Source organism: Hyaena hyaena, unplaced genomic scaffold (assembly GCF_003009895.1).
Source record: "Hyaena hyaena isolate Hyena2069 unplaced genomic scaffold, ASM300989v1 scaffold_3, whole genome shotgun sequence".
Taxonomy (NCBI): domain Eukaryota; kingdom Metazoa; phylum Chordata; class Mammalia; order Carnivora; family Hyaenidae; genus Hyaena; species Hyaena hyaena.
Window position 1 is genome coordinate 888,821 of NW_024080635.1, and position 12,878 is coordinate 901,698.

Genomic DNA, 12,878 nt, shown 5'->3' on the forward strand with positions numbered 1-12,878 from the left:
TTTAGATGCTTGGACCCGGGACTTAGATTGCCCGGGTCCTACCCAGACCTCCCACTGTGTATCACATGGCTATATAACTTTAGATGGATTAGTTTAACCATCTAAGCCTGTTTCCTCATCTACCAAAAGCAGATACCTCAGAGTATTGTGAGGGTTAAATAAATTATATTTTAGACCAAAAGTGGTCCAAACAGTGCCTGACAGAGGCGGTAAGCAGATGCTGTTGCTATTGTTCTGATGATGGTGATGTTAGTGCTGTCACATGACAGAATCCAGGACCTCTTGGATCCAGCCCCATTTTCTCCTGGAGCACAGAGATGTGGGGAGTACATGGAGGAGAAAGCAAAGAGAAAAAGAACAAACATTTATAAGTGATCACCCTGAGGTCAGCACTTGTGTTAGCTACCACTAAATCCACGGTTTCCATATTACTCTCCAAACCTTCTGGCAATCCCACATCTCCTCGGTTAGCTCTCTCATCCATCCCCACACAGCTACTGCACGATTTCACCTTGTTTCTGAACGCCCACCCTCCACCTCCTCTGCCTACATTCTCAGCAGATAGCCAAGGCAGATAATGAACTTGGCCTGGAATCAGAGGAGCTAGTTTCAGAGCTCAGAGGAACCACCTGGAAACAGTGCCCCCAGACAAGTCTCCCGACTGCTCTGAGGATGACGATGGCACCTACCTCACAGGGTTGTGGGGGTTAAATGAAATAACGCAGATAGACCCCAATAATTATTAGCTGATTAGATAACCTCACTTTCTATTTTGCAGAGATGATAGAAGCCATCAAACAATAACTCCTACTTCCTGCTTCCCACCCACACATCTATTCTTCTCCCTTCCCCCTACCTCTATAGAAGAGCCTCTCTCTCCAGGCCCAAGGCTGTGCCCTCCGTTGATTCCCAGATCCCCTCCCTCCTGCCTCCTTAGCGAGCTTGATCTATTTTTTTTTAATGTTTTATTTATTTCGAGGAGAGAGAGAGAGAGAGAGACAGCGTGAGCAGGGGAGGGTCAGAGAGAGAGGGAGTCACAGACTGAAACAGGCTCCAGGCTCTGAGCTGGCAGTCAGCACAGAGCCCGACGCGGGGCTTGAACCCACGAACCGCGAGATCATGACCTAAGTGAAAGTCGGACGCTTAACCGACTAAGCCACCCAGGCGCCCCGAGCTTGATCTATTTTTAACTCTCTCCTCTGTACTGCTTACTTTTCCTTTCTATTAATTTCCCTCAAGCCCCAGTTAAGTGTTCAAGCTTCGCAAAGACCTCTATTTTCCTTCCTAGTAGGGTGTTCTCCACCTCTTCTTTGCAGCCTGTACCAATCAGGGTCCCCAGAGAAACAGCTATCTGGGGTATCCAACATAACTTGAGGCTCTCCCTGTGGCTTCTGTGACACTCCCACCACCTGTTGAGCTTTCTTTTTCTACTTTGCTGACCACCCCTCAGTTTTCTTTGCAGTCACTTTGGTGATCTGTCCTTCAAGAGGTGGTACGCCCAAAGGTTTTACTATTCAACTCTCTTCTCTCACTTTTATGAGTGGTTCTTAGCCTTTGGGAAGGGACCTCATGAGCTTTTGTGAATCTGGGAAAGGGGTGGATCCTCTCCCAAGCACACTGCACCCACACAATATTTTGCATATCATTTCAGTGAGTTCGCAGACCCTATGAAGCTTATCTCCACTTTCCCACCACCCTGCTGATCTGGCAGGTATAGATGGTGTGCTGTTTCCTCTGGGAACCCTCCTTAACCCACTCTCTCCCCTGTGGAAGGTAGATACCCCTCCTCTGCGTGGTCCTCTATCCCAGCACCAGCACACTGTGTTGTAACCGTCTGCTTCCCTGGACTGTGATGTGGGCTCCCTGAGGTCAGAGACCATATCATATTCCTCCTTGTATATCATCAGAGCAGAGCAGGGTGCTTAGCACATAGAAGGAACTTAGTAATGTTGAATGAAAATTATATGTATGAATCTACTTTCAAAGCAACCCCATTAATGCAACTCGAAATCCTTACTTTAGAGATATAGGAAGTGATCTCAGAGTGAATTGTCCAAAGTAAGGAAGGGGCAGAGCTGAGTGGTAAATCCTGGTCTGCTGGCCTCCACAACACATTACCTTGTCCCAGCAAGCCAGGTGGTCTCGAACCCTTGCAGTCCACTAACAGCATGTGTCCTGCTCTGCCCGGCCTTCTCCGCTAGAGTCACAGATACTACTGTTGAGATTTACACAAGAGAACTGACCCAGAACAATGCCAGGGTTGGCCACAGCAAAAACTGGGCCCTGCCTCCTGTCTGGTTTTGCTCCCCCATCTCCATTCATACCATCATGGTTTGGGTTGGGCTCCTTACGGATCCAATTGTTGGGGTAAGAAAACATTCCTCATGGTTTCTCAGCCTCAAAATCCAGAACCAATGGAAAGACCTGGCAAAAGCATCAACTGAGACTTCAGTCTAAAGAGACTAGAATACCAGGCAGGTGCTACATAGAACTAAGAACTAAGGAGCAAAGCAGAAGCCTCTGCATCCATGCATCTGCTCACACATTCCTTCACTCAGCAAATATTTATCAGGCTCTTCCTGTGTGTCAGACACTGGTCCAAACCCCAAGGATGTAGTGAGGAACAACCAAAGAACCTGCCCCCGTGCAGCTTACCTTCAGGTGGAGGGAGATAACAATGAACAAGCAAAAAACTACATGTAGAGCTGTCCGTTACTGTGGAGAAAAGTGGAGAGGGCAAGGGGCCCGAGCAGTGCTGAGGAGGTTGTTTATTGGGTCATAAGGAATGGCCTCACTGATACGGTGACATTTGAGGGGATACCTGAAGAAGTGAGGGCAGGAGCCAAGGGATGTTCTGGCAGAGGGGAAAGCAAGTGCCAAGGCTCCGGGGCAGGCACTTATTTTCAAGAAACCTCAGAGAGACCAATGCCACTGGGTGGAGGGATGAACTCCAGTTCCGGGAGGAAGGAAGAAACTGGGACAAAGCAATAACCCTAGCACTCTGGGGCCAGGTCTTTGAGCACTGGGTTGAACAAATCACAAAATAAAATGGCCTGCGAGTATACCAAAATATCACCTTTATTACTAATGAAGCCTAAGGTGGAAGCCATAGTTTAAAGTGAAAGTCATATGGCGTCTGCTGAAAAACCCAGCAGGGATGGATTCACACCATCAGAGGCAATGCTGCAAAGACAGCATCCCCACCCCCCATTTTTGGGGAGGGCCTGCCTCCGGGGGAGCAGTAGAGAACACTGCTGCCCCCAGGCGCTGGGTCCCAAGAGGAAGAGGGCAGAACGGGGCCAAGCATGAGTGCTCATTCTTCCCAAATGGCCCAGATCAGCTGCTCCATGTTACCTGGGCCAGAATAAGTAAAAGAGCACAGAGAAGGGGCAAAAATTACGTGTATAGAGGGGAAGGATTATGCTGTCAGCAACAGCTCTCTCTGGGCCACTGGTCTGGCATGGGAAGCAATCCCTCCATGCGGGCTTGGTCAGTATCGACTCTGGCTCTGCCAAGCTCAGCCCAGGAGGTAGATTGAGCCTGAATCTGCTAAGGGGTAGTCATCGCATCCAGTGATGGAGAGTGGACATGGGGCACCATGGGGATAGAGGCAGAGAAAATGAGCAGATCTGATGACCTGGACAACAGAACTTCAGTCCAGGCCTAACGCCCTATGGGGAGTCACAGAACGATCTCTCTCAAGTTGTCCAAGCTACGATGTACCTTCAAGGAAGAATGTACGTCCCCATGCTGATCTCAGGGAATAAAGGTTTTACAGCTAAGGAGACTATAGTTAGACTTAGGCCTGAACCTCACTCATGGGCAGGAGAAATACCAGGTGAGAAAAAGGATGCACTTTGGGGGTATGGAATAATAGGAAGGCTTACCTATTTTCTGTTTTGGTTGCAGCAATTACCTGTGGACACCCAGGCAACCCACTCAACGGCCTCACTCAGGGCAACCAGTTTAACCTCAACGACGTGGTCAAGTTTGTTTGCAACCCTGGGTATGTGGCTGAGGGGGCTGCTAGGTCCCAGTGCCTGGCCAGCGGGCAGTGGAGCGACACGCTGCCCACCTGCAGAAGTGAGTCGCCCTTCTTCTCCCACTTCACCCCCAGTACCACTACCATCTAGGGTTCTGTGACCCTGCACCGAAAGCTAGTGGATTCAGCCCTGGTGTTATTTTGACTTGAATAGGGAAAACTGAGGGCAAAGAAGGGTCATGAATGAGGACTTTCTCATCCCCTAGACACAGCGCTGTAAGATTTCGTCATTGGTTAAATAAGCAAAGCAAACAAGTTGCACCTTTCAAAACAGAAATGGAAAGCAATCTTCTTGCTTACATTTCATAGAACAAATAACTCATCCTTATATAGAAGCCCCATTTTTGATGAAAATAAAAATCAGAAAGGTTAGAATGAAAAATAAAAAGCAAAGAGCATAGGGGTTAGAATGAAGCAGGGAGGAAGAAAAGAATCCAAGGACCCAAGAAGCAGACTCTGAGCAGAGGATATTCTGGCCCCATCTGGGCTACTTAAGTCTAAAGCATGTCATGGCTGGTCACAGCAGTAGGGGCAAATGGAGCTGCCTCATACCAGGAATAGCCTGGCAGCCTCAGTGACATCTGAGTGGAGTGTCAAAGCGGGCAGAACATGAACGACCCCAGCCCTGACCTGGACGTTGATCAGATCATTATAGTCATGAGGGCACAGTCCCCAGGATGACGGCTCCTCGTTGCAGGATGTGGGAGTGCGCAGCGATCAGCAATGCAGTGTGTCACAAGTCATTTGTAACTGATATTAAAGGACCAAAATTTTCAAATAAATGAAGATGCATCACAACTAACCCTAAAAACAGTATCTTTCTCATAACATTTTAAGACTCCATTTTGAGTGAGAGAAGTTTCCAGAAAACTCAGGGAAAACTTCCATGACTTGGTTCTGTGCCTTCCTTTAATCATCTTTTCAGGCAGGACAGAGTTTAGCACTTTGCTGCTTTGGGGTATTGCTGTCCCACATCCCCTTATCAAGAGCTGTGCTTCATGTCCCCAACACAAGATGCGAATTCTCCTGTAACTGCAGCTCCTGCCGCCGCCCCTCCCCCCACCCCTGCCACCGGTCCCCTTCACCAAGTAACAAGCTCAGGACTAGTCTTGGAATCAGAGGGCTGGGGCAAAATCTTAGAAGTCAGGGCCTCCAGTCCTGCCTCCAGCAGCCCTTTGTCTATCCTGACAGAGTGAGCATCTAAAATGCAGATCTGATCAAGCCATATCCTGTTTAAAATGCCTCCCCAGACTTCCCAGTGCCCTTACAATGGTAAGGCTCTGCCTCAGCCTCACCTCTGCACTGGGTCTTGGCCACACTGAACCTCTTCCAACGCTATGCTCACTTGTCCCCAGGGCACTCCCACAGTCTCCTCAAATGTGTTCTCCTCTGTCCCACTTTGTCTGGGTCACTTTTCCCCAACCATCAAGAACCAGTTTAAATGTCACCTCTTCTTGGAAGTCCTTCCTGCTCCATCTCCTGCACTGAGGTAGATGCACTGTTTTGCGCTTCTAGAACATCCTCTGCTACCCTATCAGAACACTTATCAAACAAAATAATTGCTTGTTTGTCCTTTTCTCTCTAGACCAGCAGTTCCCAACTGGGGATGCTTTTATCCATCCTCTGACCCAACAGGGAACAGATTTCTAGAGATATTTTTTGTTGTCACTCACACCTGCAGGGTTTCTATTGGCATCTAGTGGGTAGAGACCAAGGATGCTGTTGAACATCCTACAATACACAGTTCTGCCCCCACAACAGAGAATTAGCAGCCAAAATGTCCATCCGTGCCAAGGTGGAGAAATTCTACTCTTAATTGAAAATTCTGTAGTATCTTTACTGCTCTGCACACTGCTTGGCCCTGGTGCATGCAGTAAATAGTGTGAATCAGTGCATGCTGCATATTTGTTTTGTGATACCAACCTCTCTGAGCCTCAGAGAAGCTCATCAAAGGTGGAAATACCTTACATTTTAAAAACTTATCGAAGATTTTTTTTAAAAAAAAATACCTGTCCTGGGGCACGTGGGTAGCTCAGTCAGGTAAGCATCTGACTCTTGATTTTGGCTCAGGTCATGATCTCACGGTTCTTGAGATGGAGCTCCATGTAGGGCGCTGCACTGACAACACGGAGCCTTCCTGGGATCCTCTCTCTCTCACTCTCATCTGCCTTCCCTGCTCCTGCATGCTCTCTCTCCATCTTTCTCTCAAAATAAATAAATAAACTTTAATTAATTAATTAATTAAAAATTTAAAAAGTGATTAAAACACTTTCCCCTGTTGGAGTCAGCTCAGCTGACAATGAGCTTTGCTGCACCTGGGATAGGGCTCCCAGAGACAAGGGAGTCATGCCCTCAAGGGATTCACGTATTCAAACAACTCACCATCTAGGCTGATAAGGACAGCAATAGAGATTTGTGCAAGGGAACACTGTCAGGGCAGAAGTTAACCAGTCTGGGAGGAGGTGGGAAGGCTTCTCCAGAGAGATGAGTCTAGCAAGAGGTGGAAGAATGAATCCCTTAACCAAGCAATCAAGGCTGGTGATCGGGAAGCAGAGCAGCCTGAGGACCAGCTCACCTTCCTAGGCAGGATCAACTTCATGCTACCGATTTTGGTCTGGTCATTTGCCATACTGGGAATGCATGCCTGTTTGGACATGTGAATTCTCGTTTAGAAGCACAAGAAAATCTTTGCATCCTGGTTTCTCTGTCTGATTGTCCCCTTCCATTACAGTCATCAACTGCACCGATCCCGGGCACCAAGAAAACAGCCTTCGCCAAGTCCATGCCAGCGGCCCGCACAGGTTCAGCTACGGCACCACTGTGTCTTACCAGTGCAACCACGGCTTCTACCTCCTGGGCACCCCGGTGCTCAGCTGCCAGGGAGATGGCACATGGGACCGTCCCCGCCCCCAGTGTCTCTGTAAGTAGATGTCATCGACTCCAAGTGATCACCCATGCAGACTGACGGGATGGTCCATGTGCAAGTACATGTCCTCTGTGTGTGTGTGTGTGTGTGTGTGTGTGTGTCTGTGTGTCTGTGTGTGTCACATCACAATGACAGTCACTCTGGCTGCTCCTTAGGCCCCTGTTGTGTTAGTTTCACACCAACTCATACATTCCCTTTCTTCCTGGCTAGAGGCCTTTTCTCTTTCCTCTCTGCTGCACTGCTGTCCTCTCCAGCCCTCAGGGAGCTCTTCTTTTCACAACAGGCTGCCTGGCGTGACACTGTCTCAAACCTTACTCCTTCCTTGCTTTTCCAGAAAAAATAACATGTGAACCCACATGAAGGACTGGAACAGAATTACCATAGACTCTGGAGGCCAACTAACTGAGACATGAATTCTGGCTTTGCCCCTAAACAAGCTGTTTGGTTTGACAAAAATCTATTAAGCTTTCAAGCCTCCATTTCTTCATCTACAAAAATGACCCTAATACCTATTCCATAGAGTTATTAGAGGATTAAATTAGAAAAGCTGGGTGGCACCGGGGGCCCCAGACAGTTGAGCATCAGACTCTTGATTTCAGCCCAGGTCATGATCTCGCAGTTGTGGGATTGAGTTCTGTGTCAGGCTCCACACTGGGCGTGGAGCCTGCTTAGGATTCAGTCTCTCTCTCCCTCCCTCCCTCTCTCTCTCTCTGTCTCTCTCTCTCTCCCTCTCCCCCTCTCCCCTGCTCATGCTCTCACTCTCTCTCTTGGTCTAAAAAAAAAATTAGAAAAGCCATAAAAAGTGCCTAGTGTAGTATCTTTACATAGTAGCCACTCCATCAACAATGACTGCCTAATTATTATTAGGAAAAAATATATATGGGAACAACATGCTAAAAACAGTGGGGGAGAGAGGAGAGGTGCTCAGAACCCTGATATACAGTTGCTAACCTCATACATCCCCATGAGAAAACTGTCCCTTGATCCCCTGTTCTCTTCTCTTGTCCCTGCAGGTGAATCCCCATCACCCCCATTTCCCTGGGAACCATTAATCTACCTTCTATCTAAAGATTTGCCCATTCCGGGCATTCCATGCAAATGTGTATGTGGCCTTGTGCATCTGGCTCCTTCCACTCACCATAAGGTTTTCAAAGTTTATCCATGTTGTAGCACGTGTCAGTGCTTCATACTTTTTTATGGCCAAATACTATTCTAGTGTATGGATATACCACAGTGGTTTATCCATTCATCAGTTGATGGACATTTGAGTTGTTTCCACTTTTGAACTGTTATGAATAATATTGCTGCACACATCTATTTCTTTTTATTACTTAACTGCCCTAGCTAGAATTTCCAATACAATGTGAATAGAAGTGACAAAACGGGTATCCTTCCCTTGTTCCTAGCCTTTGGAGAAAAGCATTCAGTTTTTCACCATTAAGTATAATGTTAGCTGCAGAGTTTATGTAAATTCCCTTTAGGAGTGAGGAATTTCCCTTCTATTCCTAGTGAGAAATTTCCTTTCTACTCCAAATTTATTGAAAAATTTTATCACAAAAGTGTTGGATTTTGTCAAATGGTTTTTCCACATCTACTGAGATGACCATATGATTCCCCCCCTCATTGTATTAATATGGTCTATGACACTGATAGATTTTCATTTGTTGAACCACTCTTGTGTTCCAAGAACAAATCACACTTAGCCATGGTATAATACTTTTAATATGCTGCTGGATTTGGTTTATTCATATTTTGTTGAGGATTTTTGTAGCTATGTCCATAAGGGATATTGGTCTTTCCTTTCTTTGTTATGTCTTTGGTTCTAGTATCAGGGTGATGTTGGCTTCATAAAATGAGTTGGGAAATGTACATCTCCTTCTGGCTTCAGGAATAAGATTAGTGTTATTTCTTCTTTAAACATTTGATAGAATTCAGCAGTGAAATCATCTAGTCCTGGGCTTTTCTTTGAAAGTTTTTTGATTATTGTTTGATTCTATTTACTTGTTATAACTCTGTTCAGATATTCCATTTCTTCTTGAGTAAGTTTTGGTAGTTTGTGTACATTTAAAAATTTGTCCATTTCATCTGAATTATCTAATTTGTTTGCATACAATTGTTCATGTTCATAGTTTTGGGTTTTTTCTCCATTTTCTATTTCACTTATCTCTGCTACTATCTTTATTATTTCCTTTATTCTGTTTGCTTTGGGTTTAATTTGCTCTTCTTTTCCTAGTTTATTAGGAGAAAGTTTGGTTTGTTGGTTTGAGATCTCTCTTCTTTTTAATGTAGGCATTTGCAGCTATAAATTTCTCTGAGCACTGCTATCACTACATCTCATGAGTTTGGGGATGTTCTGTTTTCATTTTTGTTTGCCTCAAAGTATTTTCTAATCATTCTTCTGATTTCTTCTTTGACTTATTGGTTATTTAGGAGTGGTTTTTTAATTTCCATATGTTTGTAAATTTTTCAAATTTCCTTCTGTTATTATTAGATCTTTAATTTCATTGTGGTTGGAGAACATACTTTGTATGATTTCAATATTTTTAAATTTATGGAGACTTATTGTATGACTTAACACATGGCCTATCCTAGAGAACATTCCACGTGCATGTATTCTGCTGTTACAACACTGAATGTTCTCTGGATGATTGTGAGGTCTAGTTGGTGTATAGCATTGGTCACCATATTTCCTTACAAGTCTTTGTCTTATTCTATGGGATGGTGAAATCTCATACTGTTATTGTTGATTTGTCTATTTCTCCTTTCAATTCTGTTATTTTTTGTTTCATGTATTTAGGATCTCTGTTAGGTGCATATATGTTTATAATTGTTATACCTTATTGATGGATTGATCCTTTTATCACTATAAAATGTCCTTTCTGAGTTTAATGACAATTTCTGCCTCGGAGTCTATCATCTCTGATACTAGGATCGCCACACCAGCCTCTGTTTAGTCTCTGTATCTACAGTATCTCTTTTCCCATCTTTTACTCTCAGTCCATTTGCATCTTTGAATCTAAAGAGTATCTCTTTGAGACAGCATATAGTTGGATCATGTTTTTTATCCATTTTGCTAATATCTTCATTTTATGTATTTAATCAACATTTAGTGAAATTATTTATAAGGTAGATTTTACATCACCCATTTTTCTATTTGTCTCCTATGTATCTTATGGTTTTGTGTTTTTTGGCTTTTGAGTATGGAGAGTTTTTTTGGTTCTCTGTTCTATTGCTGTTTTCTTTTGCATTAAATAGATCTTTTCTAATGTAACATTTTAATTTCTTTGTTATTTCACTGTGTGTTTCCTAAGTTATTTTTCTTAGTGGTTACTCTGGAAATTATAATTAACATCTTAACTTATAAGAACATAGTTTGTATTAACACTAACTTAATATCAGTTGTGTGCAGAAGCTTTGCTCCTACATAGCTCCCTTACCTCTCCGCTCTTCTGTGCTGTTGTTGTCATACAAATTACACCTTTAGACATTGTATGCCTATCAATACAGATTTTTAGTTATTGCTTCATGCCATTTCCCAGATAGAAGAAGAAAGATTACAAACAAAAAACACTTATTCTGCAGTTTATATTTACTTATGTAGTTATTTTTACCAAGGATTTTTAGTTCTCTGTGTGACTTCGGTACTTTCATTTCAGCCTGAAAGACTTCCTGTAGAATTTCTTTATAATTTTAAATTTCCTTCTAGGTTGGTTTGTGATAGATACACTCTCACACTCAGTATTTGTTCATCCAGAAGTTAATTTCATTTCACTTGAAGGATAGTTTTGCTAGCTATAGAATTCTTGCTTGAAAGTATTTTTTTTTATCACTTTAAACATGTCATATTACTGATATATTTAGGCTTAAATCTACCACCTTATTTTGTGTTTTTTGTTTGTTCTATTCAGTTTCTTTTTTCTTTTTTTATCAGATTAACAACTTTTATAATTCCATTTCTTCTTCTTTACTAATAAATAAGCTATACACTCTACATTTTAATGGCTATGTTAGAAATTACAACAGGAACAATTTCACTTACCAAGATCTAAATATCTCTTTTCCTCCTCCTATATCATATAAGAACATTAGGACACTTTAACTCCCTATATGTTTTTCTGACTTTTACATGATTGTTTTCTTACATCTTAATTGTGCCTTGTTTTTTAAACCCACAATGTATTATTGTTGTTGTCCTATGCAATTATTGTTTACTCGGATTTAGCCACGTATTTGCCACTTTCTTTGCTTTTCATTTCTTCTTATACCTTGTCCTTCCTCATGGGATCATTTTCCTGCTATTTGAAGGACATTTGATAGAATCTTATTTAATGTAGATATGCTGGTGGCAAACAATGACAGATTTCAGTTTGTCTATAATACATTTATTTGTCCCCCATTTTTGAAAGATATTTTTGGTAGATTTAGAAATCCAGGCTGGTAGTTCTTTTCTTTCATCCCTTTAAAGAAATCTTTCTAGTATCTTCTCACCTCTTTTATTGCTACAGAGAAGTCAGCTATCAGTCTTTCACTCCTTTGAAAAGTCTGCCTGTCTTTGGTGTTCTGCATTTTCCTAGTTATTAAATGATAATTTAGCTGACCTAAAGTCCACATTGACACATTTCTCTTAGTGCACTCTGCTGACATTTATTATAAATGAGAAGTCTGCTTTCAGTTTAATCATTGTACTTTTTAGATAGCCTTATTATTTTTTTGCCTCACTGACTTTAAGATCCTTTCTTGTTGGCATTCTGAATTTTTTTACACTGTGTTTAGGTATTTTATTTAGCCTTTTTAGGATTCATTGGGTTTCCTGGATTTTTTTTTTTTTTTTTTGCATCTGGGGAATTCTCAGCTATCAGTTCTCTATTGTCACCCCTCATTCTTTTCTTTCACTATTTTATTCTTGTGCAACTCTCTGTGTGTCTGAAATTCTCCTTCATATTGTTAATCTCTGATAGATTTCCCCAGGTCTCTCCACATTAATAATTTACATTAATATTATTGTTTTTTAGGTTGAACTAATTTCAGGTTCAGCTAAAATTCTGTTCTGGATAATCAACTATCACCAGGCTTAGTGGGGTTTCCCCCTCTATCTGTAAATCTCACCATTTTGTTTGAGTTTATTCTTCAATAAACTGTTCATAGGTAGCTTCTTTGTCCTACCATTCACTAATTATCATTTAGCTATGTCCTAGCTGAGATTTAACTATTCACTGAGTTTCTGTTTTCTATTATCTGTTTTATATGTGAGATGTCCTATTTGTTTTTTTTTTTAGTTTGCTTAATTATTTCCATAAGGTACCATTCCTCTATAAACGCGCTCTTTTTATGTCTTTCATATATTAAACATACTTATAATGATTTCTATATCTGATAATTACAATATCATCACCTTTATGAGTCTCACTCTGCTATTGTTGTTTCTGCTGATTCTCACTTACAGTGACTTATTTCTCATGTGTTTTATTATGTTTACATTGTGAACTCTTATTGGACTGGTCTTAATCTGCAGGAACTATGAATCAGGCTTTCAGTCTTGTAGAAGCCAAAGCCTATAAACAGGCTAGCCGTTATCTCTCAAAAAAAAAAAAAAATGACTAATGCTCAATAGTTGCTGATATTTTTACTCCATAAAGGCAATTTTAACTTCTTTTTCTCATTGGGATTTACGAAGTGCTAACTAATTACCAGGACCATTGCACTATACCATTAGGGACATAGAAACTAAATAGAAACCAAGAGGGAAATCTGCTTTTCTTTTTAGAGCAAGTTCTTCCAGGACCAGGACCACAATGCTTATTACTCATTCTGAATATGAACTTTAGTAAGATTTCCAGGAAGATGACATACAAACACCAAAACCTGATTTTTAAAAAATAAACTATTTACTTATTGACAGAAAAAAGTAAA

At 42.1% G+C, this 12,878-nt stretch overlaps 1 protein-coding gene across 1 annotated transcript in view; it reads left to right on the plus strand.

The window, feature by feature from the left end:
* CSMD2 (CUB and Sushi multiple domains 2) overlaps positions 1 to 12,878 on the plus strand; it is a 597,675-nt gene that overhangs the window by 539,552 nt on the left and 45,245 nt on the right. Inside the window, exons 54-55 of the mRNA XM_039231736.1 lie at positions 3,910 to 4,083; positions 6,774 to 6,962. Coding sequence (XP_039087667.1) covers positions 3,910 to 4,083; positions 6,774 to 6,962 — 363 coding nt within the window. The remainder of the gene's footprint in view (positions 1 to 3,909; positions 4,084 to 6,773; positions 6,963 to 12,878) is intronic.